At 44.4% G+C, this 22,648-nt stretch overlaps 1 protein-coding gene across 1 annotated transcript in view; it reads left to right on the top strand.

The window, feature by feature from the left end:
• Positions 1-22,648, top strand: part of LOC141476645 (protein Hook homolog 3-like) — a 170,604-nt gene that overhangs the window by 21,472 nt on the left and 126,484 nt on the right. Inside the window, exon 3 of the mRNA XM_074165428.1 lies at positions 17,443-17,515. Coding sequence (XP_074021529.1) covers positions 17,443-17,515 — 73 coding nt within the window. The remainder of the gene's footprint in view (positions 1-17,442; positions 17,516-22,648) is intronic.

Here is a 22,648-nt window from a genome sequence, read left to right as displayed (position 1 = left end):
GCTCTGCCTGCTGCTGCCCCAGGTACAAACAAGGATAAAAACACTCTCTCAGTGGGATTGAGTAAGGTAACTTCATCATTGCAATTTGGTGGGAGACCCGTGACCGCCCGTTTTGTACGTGCGGCATTTTCTCCCTTGGTCACATTTTTCCACCAGTTTTGATTTGGGGCTAACAACGTTAATTTGCCAAGATAACATGGACCACCTATCGCATTTTTCGGAATTCCCTGCCATGCCCTGTCACCACATATCAAAAACACGTTTGGCGGCAAGGCTTTTGGGGTGCCATTGTTCCAAATTTGCTGTTCCCCTTTTGTTCCAACCCCAAGGGCTCCCAGTCCTTGTTTTGATGTGTCATTTGTGCCACAAAATGCACCTTTATATCTATAGTCATAGTAGTTTGCTTTTGGAGTGACGTTTGTCCACCCCGTCCAATTAAATGATCGATAATAATTTACGCCAGTAAAGGCAGGTCCTCCAAAAAATATGCAGGTTTGAGTCCAGTTCTGGGAGGCATTTCCAATTCTCATTGATCCTAACAGTTCTAATTCTTGAGGGTCCCAAGGCAGCGTAACATTCAGGCTATTAAGGAGCGTGGCACTACAATTACTAACACTCTGAGAATTAATACAGTTCTGCTTACTATACTTGCTAAAGTCTTCTACCTTAAAACCAGGCACTCCTATCAAACATGTCCGAAAAGGCTCTGTAGCAGAGGCAAGCTATAGACAAAAGGCTTGTTGTCCTGTCTTATTCGCCCAGGTAACCCACATGTTTTCCCTAGGTTCAATCTTGTGGAGGGTCATTACCGCCGGGATCAATATCCCCAGGGTCAGGATCTTGAACATCTTGGTTGTCAGGCGGATCATGTCGAGTCAGAGCAGGTTTTACAGCTCGACTAGGCACCCACACTGGACCGCAATCTGTGGAGACACACATATAACCTCGACCATTAAATATAACAGGAACAGGTCCCAACCAAATTCCAGAGACTGGATCTCTATACATCACTTTGAGTTGCGGGAGTATTGTTGTACTATTGAACTTAAGGTTTTGATGGTGAATCATCACTGGCGGTTCCTCTCGATCACCCATGAGACAGAGAAAGTTCAACGTAAAGAGCACACGATGTAGCCTTTGCTGAGCATCTGTCTCTACTCCCTTTTGTTTACCTAGATAGTCCTTCAATACTTGATGAGTGCGTTCCACTAATCCTTGTCCCATAGGCGAATGTGGGATCCCTGTCGTGTGATCAACTCCCCATCTTAACAAGAACTTTCTAACCTTTTGACTAACATAAGCAGGCCCATTATCAGTTTTAATGCATTCAGGCACTCCTAATACAGCAAAGCAAGCAAGCGTTTACATACATGATGTGCCTTTTCTCCGGGCAATGTGGTTGCCCAGATCATTTTTGAAAATGTATCAATGGTCACATGTACATACTTCAAGCGACCAAACTCTGGGATATGTGTGACATCCATCTGCCACAACTCTAACTCTTTTAATCCTTTTGGGTTCACTCCTAACCCTATTCCTGGGCCATGGCTCCCACATTTTGGGCAGGCTTGGATAATGCCTCGAGCCTCATTTTCTGTTAAATTAAATTGTCTTTTTAGCCCTTTTGCATTTTGGTGAAAATTCTCATGACTCTGCCTAGCTTGTTGAAATTTATCCATAGGAGGCACATGACACACTGGACTAACCAGGCTGTCAGCAAGTTGATTGCCCTGGCCTAGTCCAAGGTCTAGCTGATGACTACGAATATGGATAACACAACAGGCAGCTGTTCTTTGGTCAAGTACAGATCGCAACCGAATAAATAAAATTCCCAGCCTAGGATTAGCTGTCTCTCTAAGTAGAGCGTCTTCCAGGCGTGGCACTATTCCAGCCACATATAATGAGTCTGTTACTACATTCAAGGGAGTGCTTAGCCAATTGTTCAAGGCCCAAACTACTGCGGTTAGTTCCAATGTTTGAAGGGAATCTCGAGGTTGTCCCTCTATGATATGCTGACACCATTGACCCTTTTCCTGCCAAACACAGGCTGCACGCCGCAAGCGTTTGCCTGCATCTGTATACACAGTGATACCATCTGACAATGGGTCTCTCCGTACCTTGGGTCTTTCTAGCCACTGATTTCTTTTTAGAACTTGCCATAATTTCCCTTGTGGCTGTTGTGAATGCACTCTCCCACTGTAGCCTAACAAGGCTTCTTGCATGGCAGCGTCATTACGCAGCCACCATTCTAAATCTACAGCGTTAACAGGTATGCTAATATCCTCTGGTTCTTTACCACTGATTTCTATGATTCGTGATCTTCCTTTTCGTATCAATTCACCTACTGCTTCAGTTCGCGTTTGAATGCTCGTTTTTGGTTGTACACTTAAGAATACCCATTCTAAGACATTGAACACATTCTCTTTTGTTACCTTCCCTTTGCATTTGTCAGTGGCATCACCAAAGAAGGAGAAGGGAGTAGCAAGTTCCCCCTTTTTGTTTTGCCATTGACAAATGACTGAATATGGTGAATCTTTCCCATTACATATTATCAGAGACACTGGCAACATTAAAATGCGTCGAGATGACCACGTCGATTGCAGTTTTTGTGCAATTTGTTGTAGTGCTGCTTGCTGTGTCGCCGTCAGAGTAACGCCGTCGGCTGGATGATTGCTTCTCAATAATTCTGTTAAGGGTGCAATGTCAGTATTGGAGATACCAACACAGTTCCGCACCCATTGAATGTCTCCAAGCAGGGTTTGGACATCAGTCAGTGTGCGCAATTGAGTTGCAAGCTCAGTTTTTTGTGGTCGAATCTTGGAGTCTGTGATGGACCATGGTGCTTTGTTTTTGAGCTTCAGTCCTTTCTACTCTCAATAACATTTCTTCAATGCCTGCTCCTTTTGGTAGACTGACTAGAATTTGCTTGGTGGTCTTATTGGCATTGTCAAAATCCAATACTTTGAACATCTGTTGTTTACCGCTGTCATCTAAATCAGGGTGATTCATGATTGCTTCCCACAGTCGGTCAACAAAGTTACTATATTTTTCTGTAGTTCCTTGCATCATGGTACCAAATGACGGAATAGTAGAACCTGGGAGGCCGAGAAATGCCTCTAGGGCAAGTTGCGCCGATCGCTGTAATAGGTTTGCTGGAAACGTCAATTGTACTTCCAAGTCACTAAATTTTCCGTGCCCTGTGAACATCTCTGCCGTGACTCCACGGAGGGGGTCTCCCTCCCCTTGTCTTTGAGATGCTTCATTCATAGCTTGTTGTTGCCAGGAGGATTCCCACAACAAATATTGTGTTGGAGTAAGCAACAGTCTCATTAGGTTACGACAATCATATGGACACATCAGATCAGCAGAAAAAATCCAGCTGACAATTTGTCGGGTAGCCTCAGATTTTACTCCATAAGTTGAGATGGTGGTGCGAGCTTGTTGTAAAATTTTCCAATCATGTGGTTCCCATTTGCCAGTATTGTTTACATGTACAACGGGACACGCGAGAGGTGGAGTTCCGCCCAAACTAGCGGCTGTTCCCCACTGTCCTTCTAGTATAGCGTCTCTAATAATGCCATTCCAGCGTGCAGTTCTCGGAGGTGTTGAGTGATTCACTAGCCATGGAGGCATGTTATCATCCTTGCTCGCCACACGTAAATCTAACTCGTCGAGCCGCCTTAAAACTGTCTGTAGCAGTTTGTCTGTGGACAGTTTACGACTCTTGTCCGGGGGTGGAGTTGGCGGACCAGACGAGTCACTGGAGGGGGGTAGCGGTGGATACAAGGCAGGCGGAGTTGCTGGAGGCGGTGCTGTGGGCGGAGGGCGACACGCTGCTCCTCCCAAATCGATGAGATCAGTAGACGTTTCAGGCCCCTCCCCTATCGGAGTTTTCTGAGGAGACGCTTCCGCATTTGCATTACTTTTCTGTTCTGGTTTCGCATCGGTCACTTCCGCTTTTCCCGAGTTTTGCAAGGGGTTCAGCGGCAAGTCTTTACTTTTCTCAGGAGGGTCAGAGTCCTCATTAGCTCGAATTTCAGCAACAGTTTTACACACAGTCCCGGTCATTCCCTTTACCGCGGGCAGCCCAAAGAAGCGCGCAATAGGTCCAGGCTTACTTTCAGGTTTTAAGGCGGCCGCTCCTGGACCTAACATTTGAGCAGCTGCACAGGCTACTTCCCGCTCCGCTTTCATCGCTTTTAAAGTCTCTAACACAGTATGCCACAACCCACGGACGGCTTTTATCTCTTTCTCCTCTTTTTCATCCCCCTCGATTGTTTTTTGCCACATCGTCCCTCCAAATTCTTGCCATTCCGAAACAGAAAACAGCATAGGTGTGTCAGAAAAATGACCCCATCGCTGTCCTAATTTAATTAACTTTATCAACAGTTTCGCCGGTACTTCATTCCCTCTCTTAGAGAGGATTCCAGCGAGTAGCGTGGCCGCAGCTTCTACTTGCATCACTGCGCCTGGGAGGCGAGAGGCCACCTCGCACCGTTGTCTGCTCCCACCTTTGTGCCCGAGCAGCACTTCTCCCAGCCGTGGTTTCCCACTCCCCTCCTCTAGCTGCTTACCGCAGACTCGGATAACTCAGTCCTGCTGAGCTATGGATCTCTGTGCATCCTCTGCTACCAGATGTCGGAGTGGGAGACGGACCCGGAGTAACGATGAGTCTCAATATGAGTATGGTCGTTCTCACTTTATTCAAGTTCACACAGAGTATATAAAGACAGACAAGCAGAGCACGCGCTAGCAACAATTATACGATTGGCTTACAGTCTCTGTTCACGCGCCTAGAGCGCTCACACAATTAGTGCGGACCTCTTGTCCACGCGCAGCAGATGTTTCTCTATCTCCCGGAGGCAGTACCGCTTATCACTTACTTATCATGTAGCTACTTCTTCATACTTCTGTTTCTCAAGGACAGTTCACAGCCTCCTCCGGGCTTTCATCCCTATCAAAGACTGGGTTGCTCATTGTAATCAAGTCATGCCCTTTTTCACTCAGCCATTCCTCCACACCCTCAATCAAGGGGTCCACGGACCCGCCGTAGTCCCCCACAGGGCATTCCCCTGTGGGGTCTCGATTTTCCAGAGGACGCAGCCTCCATTTTATCCTAATTCCCCAGCTGCATGTAACCCTCTTCCTTTCCCCATTGGCTGAGGTATTGGAAGGTACAGAATTCTTGATCCGCCTATTACATAAAAGTTTAACTTTTGCGGTTTTATAATTGTCTAACTTTTGCATTTTCAGTTAATTCCCCTATTTTTTTGGTTATCTCAGTCCTGCAGCTTCAATTAACTCTCCTATTCTTTTGGCTATCTCACTCCGGTAATTTCATTTAACTTCCCTGTTTGTGAAGACACTCTTATCCCTATCTTATCAATCCCTCCTCCTTTTTTTTTATTTTAATATTTGTCTTCACAAAGTTTAGTCACCATTAATTGGATCTTTTCTTCTTGACTTATTTTTGGTTTTGGAACTTTTTGCAGAGACATCATCTTTTGTCCCCTTGTAGCTAATTCTGGGTCAGTGGGCACAGCTACTACTTGCATCCTTCTGACTACATGCTGAATGAGCTGCATAAAACAAGGTATCATACATGGTACAGAAATCAGAGCCGCTACTGCACAAAGAGAGAAAAACAACATGCGTTTAATCCACGGTCCACCAGGCAACCACGAGAATCATGTCTAATTCCCATCCTTTCCAGGTTTGAACTGGCACATGAGCTAGTTTTCTCATTCCTTTTGTTATCTGTTTTACTGCCTTCCCGTTATCATCGATTTGTAAGCAACAGTTGGATTCATTTAGTTTTCCACAAATTTCCCCTTCTTCTGCCAATAAATAATCTAGGACCATTTGGTGTTGGAAAATTGCATTCCTCATCTGAGTAGGTTGGTCTGCAAGAAGATCAAGAGCCTCAGCTGTCTGGTTAGTTATAATTTCAAAAACAGCTTGTAGTCTAATTATCCTATTTAAATTATAAATGGGGTCTCTTGCTCCAGAAATCACCTCGTGGGGATTCCATGTTGCTGGTCCATAATATTGTATAATCCGTTCAGGTGGCCATTCATCTTTTCCCCATGATTGGGAACCACCTTGAGTTAGGGATTTATCAACTGACCGTCATTCTCTTATCAAATCATCATACACATTAACCCCTAACTCGTTTCCTTGAACTTGTGGTAATAAGAAAAATAATAGTCTAATATATCCTATATAACATATCCCTGACCAATTTGGGGGTAACCTTTGGTAGGCATGTTGCCCACAAATCCAATAATGACCCTTCAAAGACCAAGTCCTGTTAGCAAATGGGCCTTCCCATGTTCCATTATCATGTGGTATAGAGTATCTGTTGATCCCAACTGCTATACTTAAATCACCATAGGAATCGCAGTAATTACATTCAAAGGCTCCTGCATCTGGGTGCTATTTACAGTTACATCCCCTATCATTCTGTCGTGGTTTCGGCCGAATTTACCAAAACCAGACTGACAGATGGCCCTTCCGTCCCCCTCCCCCCCCCCCAAAAAGAAAGAGAGAGGAGAGAAAGAGATAAGGAGGTTCAGAAGTTTAGAATGAACTAAACTACTTTAATGAAGAATTAATATTAAAATAAAAATAAAGAAGAAAATAATGAAATAGATACAATATATACAAAACTGTATCAAGCTCCCAGGATGACAGTCACGTCACCGGCAGGCACTGGGGAAGTCCCAGACTGGACTCAGTGACGAATGGGAACTGGATTCCAGCTCTGGAGTCAGGAACACCTGGATCGGGATCAAAGGCAGGTGGACAGACAGAGTCCTCTCTGGACATCGGCCATCACAGGAAGAGGGTTGACCCTTTGATCCCTCAGCTTTTATGCTGAGCATGGGGCAGATGGGATGGAATACCCCAGTTGGTCGGGTTTGGGTCACCTGTCCTGTCCACTCCTCCCCACCGATGTGACCCCTCTACGTTTTTCCGTTTCCGACCCTCTAAGGGGGCAAATAACGAAATTGGCTGACCTTGGTTGTTATAGCAATAAGTATAAGCAAGGGCCTCTCTGCATACCATTCCTTGGCATGGAGCACAAACATTGGGCTTATCATTCTGGGAACGAGCAGTTTTCTCCACAATATGCCGTTAATTTCAGAGAGTTAGAGGAGGCCTAGCTAGGATGTAAAGTTACAGAACAGAAAACTGGTTCGGTTTTACTTCAAACCGGGACACATTCTTAGTTCGATTTGTAGCCGACCAAAATATCCTAAAATAGATCCTAGTTCCATTTGAGTTTTGCCAGGCCCACTGATAAACTGTTATTACATGATTTTTGCTAATGGTATTGTCCTGCTGACAAGCCAGGAATAAAGAATCTCTAAACCCCCCTTTTTGCATAATTTCTCTCGCAACTGCTTTATATCCGCTATGGCAAGGTTCTTTGAAAGAGCACTTTTCCCAGGTGCCATCTATAAGCTTTACATGTGTTTGGTTCCATCTTCCTCGGTATCTAAAGCAATTATAAGGTCTACAATAAGGATCATAACAATCCATTCCTGGTGACAATGTCCACTCACATTCGCTTTTCCCTACATCTTTCCCTCCCAGCTTGGTTCTATTCAGACAGTAATTTCCTTTTCCTGGGTATTGTATTTTCCATGTACCTCCTTCTTCCTTCCTTCCAGAACCCAGTTCCATTATGCACTATACTTAAGTCACTCACCCACCATTTAGGCTGGACAGGCTGGGCTACCCATGGCCAATCTTCAGCTCCTCCTGGACTTCCACAGACCCAGCAATTACTGAGTTTAAAAGCTTTGGCTACCTCTTCCCCTAGAGTCAAAAATTGGTTTTCCCATCCCAGACTTCGATTTTGCCAATAATACAGAAACATGATCATTACTAAAAATTTCATTTTGAGCTTATTGTCTTTCTACGCTTGATGTGGCAAGTGAATATACAGAAACAATTCAGTTAGTGTCTGCTCACCAGTTGCTGGAAGTTCAAATAAGGGAACTCCTTTCCCTATGGATCTATACCGTAGATCCTTTGGGTAAATGCACGGAACTCCTCCCAAGGTCTACCCGATGGCTACTGGTCTGATCCACTCCTTGTAAAAGTTAGTTTTAGTCTCCCACCCTAAACTTCAATTTTTCACTTTTTCAAATCAAAGTCCGGTATGGCATGTGCTTCCACTGCTCAACGTCTATTAGGTTGCAGAGTTTAGAATTTCTTGTTGTGGCAAACACTGAGGTCAATCCAGTCTTGCCCTTGATTTTAACTTATCAAATACTACTAATCGGGTCTTATTCTGTGGAAGGTTAGCCGCAGTTTTCCCTCCTCTTCCTTTAGCTCCGAAATCCAGTTTTCTGGGGCCTTGGACGTCTTGACTCGAGTATGGTGAGTCTACCCGTGTTTGGCCGTATTAACTGCTGTTCCATGGTTAATAACACTTGGTACGGTCCCCCACCACCTTCCCGCCAATGGTGCTTCTTTCTACCCTTTAATTAGGACCCAATCTCCTGGTTGGATGCTATGGACAGCAAAGTCCAAAGGCAGGGTCTGTGCCACCTGAGCTTCCTGTCGAAGAGATTTCACAAGAGACAGTATCCTGGCCACATATTGTTTCAGGTATGCATCACTTATTGCTACCTCCCCACTAGGTCGAGAGTTAGCAGGGTAAGGGATTCCAAACATTAATTCAAAGGGGGATAATTGAATGTCTCCTTTGGGTTTGGCCCATATTCTAGCTAAAGCTAATGGTAGAAGACATATCCATGGCATTTTGGTTTCCAAAACTAATTTTAAAAGATGCTTCTTAATTTCCCCATTCATCTTCTCTACTTTCCCTGAAATCTGAGGATGCCACGGAGTACACAAATCCCATTGTATTCCTAAGGCCACCATAACCCCTTGAAGAATTTTTCCAGTAAAATGAGTTCCTCTGTCTGAATCTATTGCCTCCACTATTCCATACCTAGGAATTATTTTTTCCAAAAGTACTTTACTAACTGATCCTGTAGTTGCTGAAGCAACTGGAAATGCTTCTGGCCACCCGGTTAGCTGGCATACTCTTACCAAAAGATACTTAAGTCTTCCTGCTCGGGGCATTTCAGTAAAATCCACCTGGCATCGTTGGAACGGGCGTACAGCCCAAGGTCACCCTCCTCTAGCAGCTTCCCTTGTAACCCGATTATTGACCTTAGCACAAATTAAACAACCCTCAATTGCTCTTTTTGCTAAAACAAAAAGACCCAAGGCAGCATACATTTTGAGGAAGGCTTCCGCTAATCCTTGAGAACCCCAATGACTCCCCTCTTGGAGTTGTTTTAATATTTGCAGGGTTAAGGCCTTCAGTACCCATTGTTTACCATTCTTTGTAAACCAATTATTCTCTCTTTTTTCTGCTCCACTATTTTTAGTTGTCTCCAACTCCTCGGGTGGAAAACACATCCTCTGTGGCAGTGCTGGAGTCACTGGGAGCAAAGGGAGGATCCTAGATACTTCTGGCAAAAGTGCTGCTTTCTGAGCTTCTTCATCTGCCAATCGATTGCCTATTGCCCCTTCTGAGTATCCTGTCTGATGTCCCTTGACATGGATTATAGCCACTTTCTCTGGCAAATTCACCACCTCCAATAGGCGAGTAATTAAACCTTCATGAGCTAATGTTTTTCCTCTACAGGTTAATAACCCTCTTTCCTCCCATAATTTTCCAAATGCATGAGCCACCCTGTATGCATATTTTGAATCTGTAAATATGTTTACTGTTTTTCCTTGATACAATTCACAGGCTTTTATTAAGGCATACAGTTCTGCAGTCTGTGCTGACCATGTGGAGGGTAGCTTCCCTCCTTCTTGCAGTTCTCTTCCTTTTACCACAGCATATCCTGTAACTCATTTTCCTTCTATTACCCTTGAGGACCCATCAATAAACACATTTTTGTTTTTTGGCCAAGGGGTATCCCTTAGTTCTTCCCTAGCCTGTGTTTGAAGATCTATTACTTGAACACAGTCATGAATTTCCTCCGGATCTCCTCCCTCAGGACCAGCTAAACAGGAGGCCGGATTAAACCCTTCCCCGCTTCTTAATTCTAAATCCTCTTTTTCCATTAAACAAGTTTCATACAGCTCCGGCTGCAGCGAATGCTTAAACCTAGCACTGGTCATCCATTTAGAAGCTCTTTCAGTTAACAAAGCTTTAATTTGGTGTGGTACTTTAACAATGAGAGCTCCTCCTGCTGTCAGTTTTCGAGCCTCGGTTACCATTAAAGCCTTAGCTGCACGGTTTTGTAAACAATGGGGCCACCCCCTTGCCACGAGATCCAACAGTTTAGAAAAATAGGCCACTGGTCTTCGACTACCCCTGTGTTCTTGCACTAGAATCCCTTTAGTATGGCTTTGTTTAACATCCACATATAATTCAAATTCTTTTTCCCGGTCTGGAAGGGCTAGACCGAAGCTTTGGTTAACTTATTCTTTAACATTTCAAAGCTCTGCTTCCCTTCTGGTGTCCATACTACAACATTGGGGCTGTCTTGCGTTAAGAGATCATACAGGGGTCTGGCTAAAGCAGAAAAGTCCTCAGTCCAGATCCTGCAATATCCTATTAGTCCCAAAAATTGTCGCAGCTCCTTTTTAGTCTTAGGTAATGGCACCTCTACAGCTCCTCAAATTCTTTCTGGATCAATACACCGCAAACCTTCAGTCAAAATATGTCCCAAATATTTAACCTTCTGTTCCACTAGTTGTGCCGCCTTTTCAGATACTCTAAGCCCTTTCTTAGCTAGAAAATTAAGCAATTCCACAGTGGTCTCTTCCACTGCCTCCTCTTGTTCCCCTGTCAGGAGTAAATCATCTACATATTGTAACAACCTAATCTCTGGGGGTGGAGTAAATTCTTTCAATATTTCTTGTAAAGCTTGCCCGAACAGAACCCGTGCTTCTGTGTATTCCTGCGGAAGGACTGTCCACGTCAATTGTTGCTTCACTATTTTCCCTGCTGCTTCTTGTTCCCATTCAAAGGCAAAATATTGTTTACTATCCTCTGTAAGTGGGCATCCCCAAAAAGCATCTTTTAAGTCAAGCACTGAATAATAGTGGTGCGAGGAGGGAATTTGGTTCAGGATAGTATAAGGATCTGGAACCGTAGGACGCCTTGGCTTAATAATCTTATTTATTATTCTTAAGTCTTGTACCATTCTGTAGGTTCCATTTGGTTTCTTAACTGGCAGGATGGGAGTATTATAGGGAGACATACACGGCTCCAAAAGACCTGCCTTCAGTAAGGACTCAATAATGGGTTGCAGTCCCTTTCTTCCATCTCTTGAAACAGGGTATTGCTTCTTAGAGACCACTTGACCAGGATGTTTCAAAGTAACCTGAAGAGGTATCTAATTTTCCATATTTCCCTGGGACTGCCCACACCTCTGGGTTTATTTTAGCATAAGCTTTATCAGACAATTTGCATGAAGTCACAACAGTACTCGCTTCTTCGTCACCCTTTATGATATTAATCTGCATCCCCAATTTAGCCATCAGGTCCCTCCCCAATAAATTACAATCACAATTAGGAACAAACAAAAATTCATGCGTCTCAGACTTATCTCCTATATCTATTAATAGCGGATGGATGAAATGTACCCATTCATCCTTTCCACTTACTCCTTGGATAATTAAAGATTCTCTTGACAACTGTCCCCCCTTAGGCACAAAGTTTAAAGTAGATCGAAAGGCTCCAGTTTCCACTAAAAAGTGTACCTCCTCTCGATTTGGACCCACCCGACAGGTTATCAAGGGCTCCAAGGTGGTGGGTCCCTGGAATAGTGGGAGCCCCTGACACCCCTAACAATCCATTTCCATCAACCGGTGGACGTCCTCCTCATTAGGGTCCACCTGCCTCCACGGACACTCTCTCTTCCGATGTCCTTCTTTCTTACAAATAGCACACTGATTTCTTCCCAGCCGAGGCCTGGGCTGAACCCTCCCCACTGAGGAAGACACGTTTCTGTTAAATCCTGACGGTTGCCAACTCCCCTTCAATCCTGGAGGTCCCGGCATTTTTCCCTTTGGAGGCTGTAAAAGCTGTGCCATCGCTCTTGCCTTCATCTTTGCCCTCTCTTCATCCCTTCTTAGATACACCTGTTGCACCTTTCTAACCAACTCGTCCAAAGGCCTGTTTTGCCAGTCCTTGTCTTTCTGTATTCTTCTCCTTATGTCAGGCTAGGACTTGGTGACAAATTGTACCCTCAACAGTGTGTCAAAGGCCGGTCCCTCAGGGTCCAACCGTCCCTGTTTTCTTAAGGCATTCCTTTCCAACCAGTGAGAGGGACTCTTGTCTCTCTCCTGTTCTAGGGACATAGCCTTTGACATGTTGTTAGTTCTGGGAACTGCTGTCTTAATTGCTCTAATCAAATAGGCTCTGTAATCCCGAAGGCGGATTAGGTTAGCCTGATTGTTTGGATCCCAATTGGGGTCCACTTGGGGGATTACGTCATCAACCACGGACGCATTCTGCATTATGGCCTGAGTTGTAAGGGGTACAATTACAACACCCCCCCCCACACACACTTTGTCCACCCAAAGAGACCTGGCGAAGAGGCATCTGATGAACGCTTGCCCCCTGGGTTTTAGGCACCCTTGGTGCTTCGTATTTTGTCCCTCTTCTAGTTCTAGATGGGGACATAATCTCTTGCCCATCCTTCCCTCCACTGCTGTCCTCTTTAAGAGGGGCTGTAGGGATTGTTTCTCCCTGATTTTCTTGATCTGGGATTTGGGGTTACAAAGGCCCAGCAGCCACTCCTGGATCCCCTGGGGGACCTGGAGGGGCTCGATGATAAGGCGGGGGAAGACACTGAAGAACATCCCACATCTCCTTCTCTGCCCCCTTTCCCCCCCCCATTTTCTGACTCTCCCTTATTTCTTCTCCCTCTGACCACATAAATTCCTGACAGCGGCGCTCTTAACTATATTTCCCCACATTCTTTTTCAATAAGTCCTTTCTCAGTGTCGTTCAAATATAAGCATAAACAGTGACAAAGACTAACATCATCTGACCCAAGAGGAGGCCATCTGAAACCTTTTTGCAAATTATATTCAGGCCAGATAAAATAACAAAACTTTACCATTGTTTGCTTAGTTATTTCTGGATGAATGTGTAGATCTCCCCAAGATCTTAACATTCTCCCCAAGGGACCTTCCGGGGGTATTTCAGGATCGTCATCCGGGTTGTCGAGACCCATTCTCGACTTTCCCTTACTGCCCTCCCTGGGCATCCTCCCTCTTTTACTCCCCAAATTTCCCATAGTACTCACTGGTGAGGTTTCCAATGGTCTCTCCCTGCAGACCTCTTCATGGACCCCTGCAGTCCGTTGCTCGTCTGTCTCCTGAACAGTCTCGGGTACCCAATCAGTCGTCCAGTGCTGGCAGCCGTCAAAGGGAAGTGATCACTGAAATTCTGGTGAGGCGCGCCATTGGTCGTCCGCCGTCCCTGGAAGGTGGAAGGATCCCGGACAATCCCCACTTGTGCAGAAAATCCCGTAGCCAGAGGTCGATGTTCACAAAGGAGACAGAGGAGTCCTGCAAAGACTTTATTCGAATAAAGGGAGAGTCCACTGGGGCATTCCCCTGTGGGGTCTCTCGATTTTCCGGAGGACGCAGCCTCCATTTTATCCTGATTCCCCGGCCGCATGTAACCCTCTTCCTTTCCCCATTGCCTGAGGTACTTGGAAGGCACAGACTTCTCGATCCGCCTATTACATAGAAGTTTAACTTTTACAGTTTTATAATTGTCCAACTTTTGCATTTTCAGTTAATTCCCCTATTTTTTTGGTTATCTCAGTCCTGCAGCTTCAATTAACTCTCCTATTCTTTCGGCTATCTCACTCCGGTAATTTCATTTAACTTCCCTGTTTGTGGAGACACTCTTATTCGTATTTTATCACCTGTTTGTGAAGACACTCTGATCCCTATCTTATCAAAGAGGAGGACTCGGTAGAATCTCCATCCTTTATTGGATATGGGAGGTAACATAGTGACAAAGGATGAGGAGAAGGCTGAGGTATTTAATGCCTTCTTTGTCTCAGTCTTTAGTAGTAGAGTTGGTTGTTTCCTGAGTACCCAGACCCCTGAGCTAGTACATAGGAGCAGGGAGCAGAATGAAACTCCCATAATCCAAGGGGAAATGATGAAGGATCTGATATAGTACCTAGGCATACACAAGTCTATGGGGCCAGATGGGATCCAGCCGAGGGTACTGAGGGAGGTGGCGCAAGTGCTCACTGAGCCACTTTCCATCATTTACCAGCAGTCCTGGCAAACTGGGCAGGTCCCAGTTGACTGGCGTCTAGCAAATGTGACGCCCATCCACAAGAAGGGCCAGCAGGATGATCCGGGGAGCTACAGGCCTGTCAGTCTGACCTCGGTGCCTGGGAAGGTCATGGAACAGATCATCGTGAGTGCCATAATGCAGCGCGTGAAGGACGCCCAGGTGATCAGGCCCAGCCAGCATGGGTTCATGAGAGGCAGGTCCTGCTTGACAAACCTGATCTCCTTCTATGACAGTGACCTGCTTGGTGGATGAGGGAAAGGCTGTGGATGTTGTTTACCTGGACTTCAGTAAGGCCTTTGATATGGTTACCCACAGCATTCTCCTGGAGAAACTGGCTGCCCACGGCTTGGATGGGAGTACTCTCCACTGGGTTAAAAACCGGCTGGAGGACCGGGCCCAGAGAGTGGTGGTGAATGGAGTTAAATCCAGTTGGCGGCCAGTCATGAGTGGTGTCCCCCAGGGCTCGGTATTGGGGCCAGTTCTCTTTAACATCTTTATCAATGATCTGGACGAGGGGATTGAGTGCACCTCCAGTAAGTTTGCAGATGACACCAAGTTAGGTGGGAGTGTTGATCTGCTTGAGGGTAGGAAGGCTTTGCAGAGGGATCTGGACAGGCTGGATCGATGAGCTGAGGCCAATGGGATGAGGTTCAACAAGGCCAAGTGCCGGGTCCTGCACTTGGGTCACAACAATCCCATGCAGCACTACAGGCTTGGGGAAGAGTGGCTAAAGAGCTGCCTGTCAGAAAAGGACCTAGGGGTGTTGGTCGACTGTCGGCTGAACATGAGCCAGCAGTGTGCCCAGGTAGCCAAGAAGGCCAACAGCATCTTGGCCTGTATCAGGAACAGTGTGGTGAGTAGGACTCGGGAGGTGATCGTCCCCCTGTACTCGGCACTGGTGAGGCCCCACCTCGAGTACTGTGTCCAGTTTTGGGCCCCTTACCACAAAAAAGACATTGAGGTGCTGGAGTGGGTCCAGAGAAGGGCAACAAAGCTGGTGAGGGGTCTGGAGAGTAAGTCTTATGAGGAAAGGCTGAGGGAGCTGGGGTTGTTTAGTCTGGAGAAAAGGAGGCTGAGGGGGGACCTTATCGCTCTCTACAACTACCTGAAAGGAGGTTGTAGAGAGGCGGGGGTCAGTCTCTTCTCCCAAGTCACAGGCGATAGGACAAGAGGAAATGGCCTCAAGTTGCACCAGGGGAGGTTCAGATTGGATATTAGGAAAAATTTTTACACTGAAAGGGTTATTATGCACTGGAATGGGCTGCCCAGGGAAGTGGTTGAGGCACCATCCCTGGAGGTATTTAAAAGATGGGTATACATAGTGCTTAGAGACCTGGTTTAGTGATGGTTTTTATCAGAGTTAGGTTGATGGTTGGACTAGATGATCTTAAAGGTCCCTTCCAACCTAGACAATTCTATGATTCTTTTAGCTGTTAGTCCTTCTGTCCTTCATGAAGACCAGATGGGATACTCAGATTTAACTTAGTTGCATTTCAAAGATCCTTCCAAAAATGAATGTCTAGAGAGCTAAATAAAAGTGTAGGCAATCCATGACTTACGTGAAGCAGAAAGTGAAGGTAGACTGATGAGATCTGTATCAGGCATTGCTCCTGTAGCTAAGAAAAGCTTTTTTTCTCTGTTGAAATATAAGACTCCAAGCGTGAACTGAATTGGTGCTGAACCCTAAATTTTGCAGTTTTTCCTCAACTGATGACTGCCTTGGTGAATATTGCATATGCAGTGTCAGCCATCAAGTTTCTTCCAAGTTAATGTCTCCTTATGGGCATTTCCGTTTTGTTTTCCATCTTGCTTTTCAGACTACGGTTTTTTTTACAATGAAAATATAAGGCCAAGAATTGACATAATCATGGCATTGCAGCCTTGAAGCAGCTGAAAATGTTTATGACCTACCATGGCCTTTAAGGATGGTCCTCTTTGCCAGTGAAGCACATATAATTATGTCCACTTGGTGTCTCTTTGGAGAATATAGCAGTAAATTTAATAGTGTTTGACAGCAACATGTGATAGTTTAACTCCAGAAATTAGGATTACTTTTTGTGAAACTGAAGTCTGGAGATAGGCTCTTGAGAGTAAATGTAGTAGTCATACCCTTTCAAAAAATACCATTCTTTTTTAGACTGTAGTGATTATTTTTCATCTGAAATGAGTCTTTCCTTATATTGGCATATTGCTTTAATACCACTTATTTTTAATACCTTATCCCTCTTTAGTTCTGATCATAACACTGTCCTAAATCTGTGTTGTATAATGGAAAATATGACTTCAGTGAGCATTAGGAAATGTTACCCTTTTAGATAATCTTGTATCTGAATTGGGGGGCAAGAGGGAGGGTTAGTTGTCATGAATTAGTAGCTCACGGAAGATGTGCAAGAGAGGAAGGAGGTTTATAGAAATAGCAGCATCCTATACAAGTAATAGGTGTTCTCTTTTTCTGTCTTGATTGCTTCATCAGAGCGCAGAAGATGGAAAATCCTTTAAAGAAAGGTAATAGCAAATCTTTTTGTGAAGAATTGTCATGAAGAAATATTTGGAAAAACTGTGGTGTTTGAAAGAAAGTATAGCAGATAAGTATGTTCTCAGTAGCAAATACTTAATTCCAGTGCTGCTTTTAACATTTTTGAGTGTATGAAGACATAATATTTTGTTCATTCTCAAGCTTTCCTGTTTGAGCATTGCAGCCAGCATCAAGCAATGGTAATTCTTGATGTGTGGAAAAAACCCCTTAATTTTACTAATGTTTTCAAGTGTTGCAAACATGTTAGTTTCCCCAGAGAGTTTAAGCCCCAACATTAGCCAATAATCTGTAACATTAAGAAAGGAACACTTTCAATTTGGAGACATGGAAGAAATTTACAAATGCTTTCCAAGTGTTGCAGTTTCCTCAAAAGTATTAACTACCTATAGCATGCAGATAAAGCTGGGATATGAGCAGGGTGTAAACACTTAGATAAATGAATAATAGCAGGATTCTGAACTTTTGTATACTGACCATATCTATGTAGGTAGTCACTTAAATCTGTCTAAAATAGATTTTGAGTCACTAAGGTATCAGTACTTGTAATTTGTGTTCTTAACAAATTTTCTAACTTTTTATGTATTTTCAGAGATCCAACTTACTTTGATGAAAACTGGTTAAACAGAATCAAAACAGAAGTAGGAGATAATTGGAGGCTAAAGGTATTTGGTTTGTTTTGATTTCCTGCAAATCTCTTTATCAGTTCTTAGTACAATATTGCTTGTGCTTAAATAGTAATGTATTTTTAAATTACTACTTTGCTTTATAATAAAGTATGTTGAATATAAGATTTAGTTGTTTGTTACATTATTATTATAATCCTGTACTTTAATGAAGAAAAAACAAACAAAAGTTGAGTTTGTAAATAAGTTTCAATAACTTAAGATGAAAAATAAATCTTAAAATAAATTGTATGTTTAAATCAACATTTGAGCAACTGAGAAGTGTGAATAAAGGGATTTACTCTTTTTATTGCAAAGTGTGAAAATTACTCTTTCAAAAAAAGTTCATTTGTGCTCTGAGAAATGACTGCATAAAAATAGCAAAGCAATAAGTAATTTATTTGCATTAAAAAGCAAAATGATGTTTCTTTTTACTTTGACAGCTCTGCAAAATTATTGAGTTGTAGAGGAGAAAGTGGTGCTCTTCTGTTTTGTGTGTAATCAGCATATATGTTAACAACACTGTATTTGATAGATCATTTCTGCCACTTGGTATGCTAGTACTTTTTCTTGATTCTTTTTTTATGCAAACCTTCAAGGTAGTAGAAGTTTCACTGGTGTAATTCAGGAGCATTTGGACTTAAAAACTGAAAAAACACAGCCATTTGTCAATGTAGCTTTAAGTAAAAAGTAAATTCAAATGTACACTGATCACATTTGATGGGAAGATCAGGATATATGTGACTTCCTAAAATGCCATTTCCAACCTAGTTTCCTGGGGAAACAATACTGGCATGGTTTGTCTGTCAGTTCATGTGTCCCACAAATTCACCTTGTTCTGGCGTGCAAAAGCCTTTCTGAACCCGTTTCAGCCATGTTTGGCAAAGGACTTAGAATTCTGAGATGTTTTAGTTCTTACAGGTTTATGAACATCAGTGGCTTAATAGAGAAGATGCACAAATAAGTGCCTTATGATGAAAAGGTAGGGAGGACTGCTGTTGTACATGTTTTGGTTTGGCCAACAGACCTGTCAGTATTGTGTGCGCTGCCTGGCCAGTCATGTGTAACTTGGAACTTATGTATAGCATGTACTGTCTCTTGAGTAATGGTGTTGCCAGCAGAAGTGAGGGAAACTGATGAGGCAGTATGGGTGGTCTGGGGGACAAGGGACATTCCTCCCAAAACCAGCTCTGTTGGTTCTGCTGCTCATAGGGCAGTTTATTTCAAGTAACTGATAGCTTGTTGAGGCATATTCTTGTTGCTAGACAGAGTCGCTCTCTGTATCCAACACTATATGATGAATAGTCAACCACTTGTATGAGCTGCCAGTATTACAAACCAAATAAAGAATCTAGCCTAGAATGGAAAATGGGTGACGACAGAATGTGCAGGGGTGATTGTCCCACTTCTCTGATACGTTCCCTTTGACCAGTAATCTTAGCACCATTGACACAACTATTTAGAAAAATACCTAATTATAAATTTTAATTGAATGTTCTTGTGTATGGAGAACTATGGAAGAATACATGGATACATGGCTCACTTCCCCCCATCCCTGCCCCCCCATTGTAAGCTATCTTTCTATTCAGTTAGTTACTTGTTTTACTTGCTGATAACTGCAAGGACACTGTCTTATTAAAAGTATTTTTCAATTACTATACTGTATTGGGTTTACATGGCAAGGTTTTGGTGGGGAGGGGGGGCTGTAGGGGTGGCTTCTGTGAGAAGACACCAGAAGCTGTCCCCATGTCGGACAGAGCCAATTCCAGACGGCTCCAAGATGGACCCGCCGCTGGCCAAAGCTGAACCAATCAGCAATGGTGGTAGAGCCTCTGTGATAACATATTTAAGAAAGGGTAAAAACTGTTGCACAGCAGTAGCTGAGGGAGAGGAATGAGAATATGTGAGAGAAACAATCCTGCAGATACCAGGGTCAGTGAAGAGGGAGGGGGAGGAGGTGCTACAGGTGCCAGAGCAGAGATTTCCCATGCAGCCCATGGAGGATCCCACACCAGAGCAGGTAGATATGCCCTGAAGGAAAATGCAGCCTGTGGAGAGCCCACGTAGGAGCAGGCTCCTGACAGGACCTGTGGCCCATGGAGAGGAGCCCACTCAGGAACAGGTTTTCTGGCAGGACCTGTGCAGGGGGACCCACAGTGGAGCAGTTCATTCCTGAAGGACTGCACCCTGTAGAATGGACCCATGCTGGAGCAGTTTGTGAACTGCAGCCTGTGGGAAGGACCCACGTTGGAGAAATTCATGAAGGACTGTCTCCCATGGATGAGACCCCACACTGGAACAGGGGAAGAGCGTGAGGAGGAAGGAGCGGCAGAGATGAACTGACTGCAACTCCCTATTGCCCCTTCCCCTGCACTGCTCAGGCAAAGGAGGAGGTAGAGAAGTTGGGAGTAAAGTTGAGCTTGGGAAGGGAGGAGTGGGAGGAAGGTGTGTTTAGATTTGTTCTTATTTCTTTCTCGTTGTCCTACTGTATTACAATTAATTGGCAATAAATTAAATTAATTTCTCCAAGTCGAGTCTGTTTTGCCTGTGATGGTAATTGGTGAGTGATCTCCCTGTCCTTATCTTGACCCATGAGCTTTTCCATTGTATTTTCTCACCCTGTTCTGTTGAGGAGAGGGAGTGATAGAGCAGCTTGGTGGATACCTGGTGTCCAGCTAGTTTCACATAAATCTGTACAGTCACAGGTCATTATAATCTTGGTTTCAGAGCAGACTTTGGCTTCAGAGATTTGAGTAATGCATAGGATATGTTATAATAAGGGAAATATTAGGTGCTGGAGCGGGTCCAGAGAAGAGCAACAAGGCTGGTGAGGGGTCTGGAGCACAAGTCTTATGAGGAGAGGCTGAGGGAACTGGGGTTATTCAGCCTGGAGAAAAGGAGGCTGAGGGGAGACCTTATTGCTCTCTACAACTACCTGAAAGGAGGGTGTAGAGAGGCGGGGGTTGGTCTCTTCTCCCAAGTCACAGGCAACAGGACTAGAGGAAACGGCCTCAAGTTGCACCAGGGGAGGTTCAGGCTGGATATTAGGAAAAATTTTTTCACTGAAAGGGTTATCAGACATTGGAATGGGCTGCCCAGGGAGGTGATTGAGGCACCATCCCTGGAAGTGTTCAAAAGACAGGTTGATGTGGTGCTGGGAGTCATGGTTTAGTGATGGTGTTGCATTTTGTTGTTTTGTGGGTGTTTATTTTTGTCAGTTAGGTTGATGGTTGGACAAGATGATCTTGAAGGTCCCTTCCAACCAAGAAGATTCTGTGATTCTGTGATTAGAACTTTAGGGACTGGCAGAGTAGAAAGCATCCAGCCATTTGGTATACTGTATATTAAAACCAACCCATTATATTTAAATATTGTGTTCTAACACAGATACAGTTTGCTTCCTGGAAGATAGAATTTCAGGGGCAAAACTTATGTAACCACTAAGCTTAGCAGTTCATTTTTTCCCCATTTGGGAATGAAAACCCTATTTTTCATTACTGGCTTAAATATAATTTTATATTGTGGCTAACAAAAAGAAATCTATGAACATGGAGAGAACTCTATTCTGATTAAGAACTAAATACTTCCTATAATCACTTTTTAACTGTATGCAAACCAATATTTCCTATTGACACATTTTGAAAACAAAACAGCCTTCACTGAAACTAGGAAATAGACCAAAAAGTAACTTAATTGTCTTACTAATATTTCACAAGAATGAAATTCCTTAAAAATAGTTCAGTGGTCAAGGGATGCCGATATGTTAGAACAGAAATTTTAAACAATTAATGACTTGTGACTGACATTTGTGCCTCTCTCTGTTTAATTTTATCATGCTATGTTAGAAAGCAGCAGAAATGGGTGCTCTACCAAGGGCAGGTGAGCTTGGAACCAAGAGTGACAGCAAGGCAGGCAGGAGAAGTGGCCTCACTAACAGGGCACAGTCCCACAGCAAGGAGAGGAGGACAGATGTGGTGAGAGTAGCCAGGTTCAGCCAATAGTCCAGTGATGGCCAGGCAAGTCCATAGTGACAAGGCAGGTCTGAGGTCAAACCAGGAAGTCAAGTCAGAGGGTCAAGTCCGGATTAGTGAGGGACATGGCTGGCATAGCTCAGGCCCAAGGGTGAGGCATCTACTGCACCTGAGCAAAGTGGGGAGGCCTTTGATGAGTCTTCTCCCAGCTCATTCTCACCTGTCTCTTTCCCAGCAGTTTGACACAGGCAGACAAACCGAAGGGAAGGGAAGGGAAGGGAAGGGAAGGGAAGGGAAGGGAAGGGAAGGGAAGGGAAGGGAAGGGAAGGGAAGGGAAGGGAAGGGAAGGGAAGGGAGGTTGCAGAGACTGTGTGATGCTCCAGCTTGGGTCCTCCGTGGGCTACAGTAAATATCTGCTCTGGCACTATGGAGCACCTCCTCCTCCATTTCTGACATTCAGGTTCCCTATGTTGCTTTTAACTCTTTTTGTTCCCTCCTTCTCTCTCTACCTGGATTTTTCTGACCTTTCTGAAATATGTTTTCACAAAGGTGCCACCATCTTTGTTGATTGACTCAGCTTTGGCTTACAGTGCGTCTGATGCGGAGCCAGCTGTGTCCAGCACAGGGCAGGCCCTGATGTCCTTTCACAGAGGCCACCCCTGCAGCTTCCCCTGCTATCAAAACCTTGCTACATACACCCAATACAGACACCCTGTCTGGGCCCCTCTCAGGGCTGTCCCAGGAGAATGTCAGCCCCGTGCTCCAAGCATGGAATCCATCAAGATAAGTCAATGCTGGAGCACCTTTTGGACCGAGGGGGGGTTGCTGCCTAGGACACATTATGGGATGCAGGGGAAGACTATTTTGGGATTGCACAGGACTTATGGGATGTTTAGGGGAGGAACCAAAGTCAGGTAAAGGGAGGGGTTTAAGTGATTTGGGGAGGAACAAGTGCAGGGAAAAAAGAGTAGTAAGGGGGTAAAAAGGGCCAGTCACATGTACATGAGTGCCTGGTCAGTAAACTTGTGTGGCCATGCCCTATACTTGATCAGCACAGTCTGTCCTATCCTCTTATTAAATTCCTTTCTAACTCTTCCTGGGTGAGGGGCGTGTAAAGGCGTCTGAGAGCCAGCAACTGGAGTCATTCCACAGGTTGGAGGGC

The sequence above is a fragment of the Numenius arquata genome, chromosome W (genome assembly GCF_964106895.1).
Source record: "Numenius arquata chromosome W, bNumArq3.hap1.1, whole genome shotgun sequence".
In the NCBI taxonomy this organism is placed as follows: domain Eukaryota; kingdom Metazoa; phylum Chordata; class Aves; order Charadriiformes; family Scolopacidae; genus Numenius; species Numenius arquata.
Note: the sequence above shows the minus strand (reverse complement) of the source record. Positions and strands in the feature narration are given on the sequence as shown.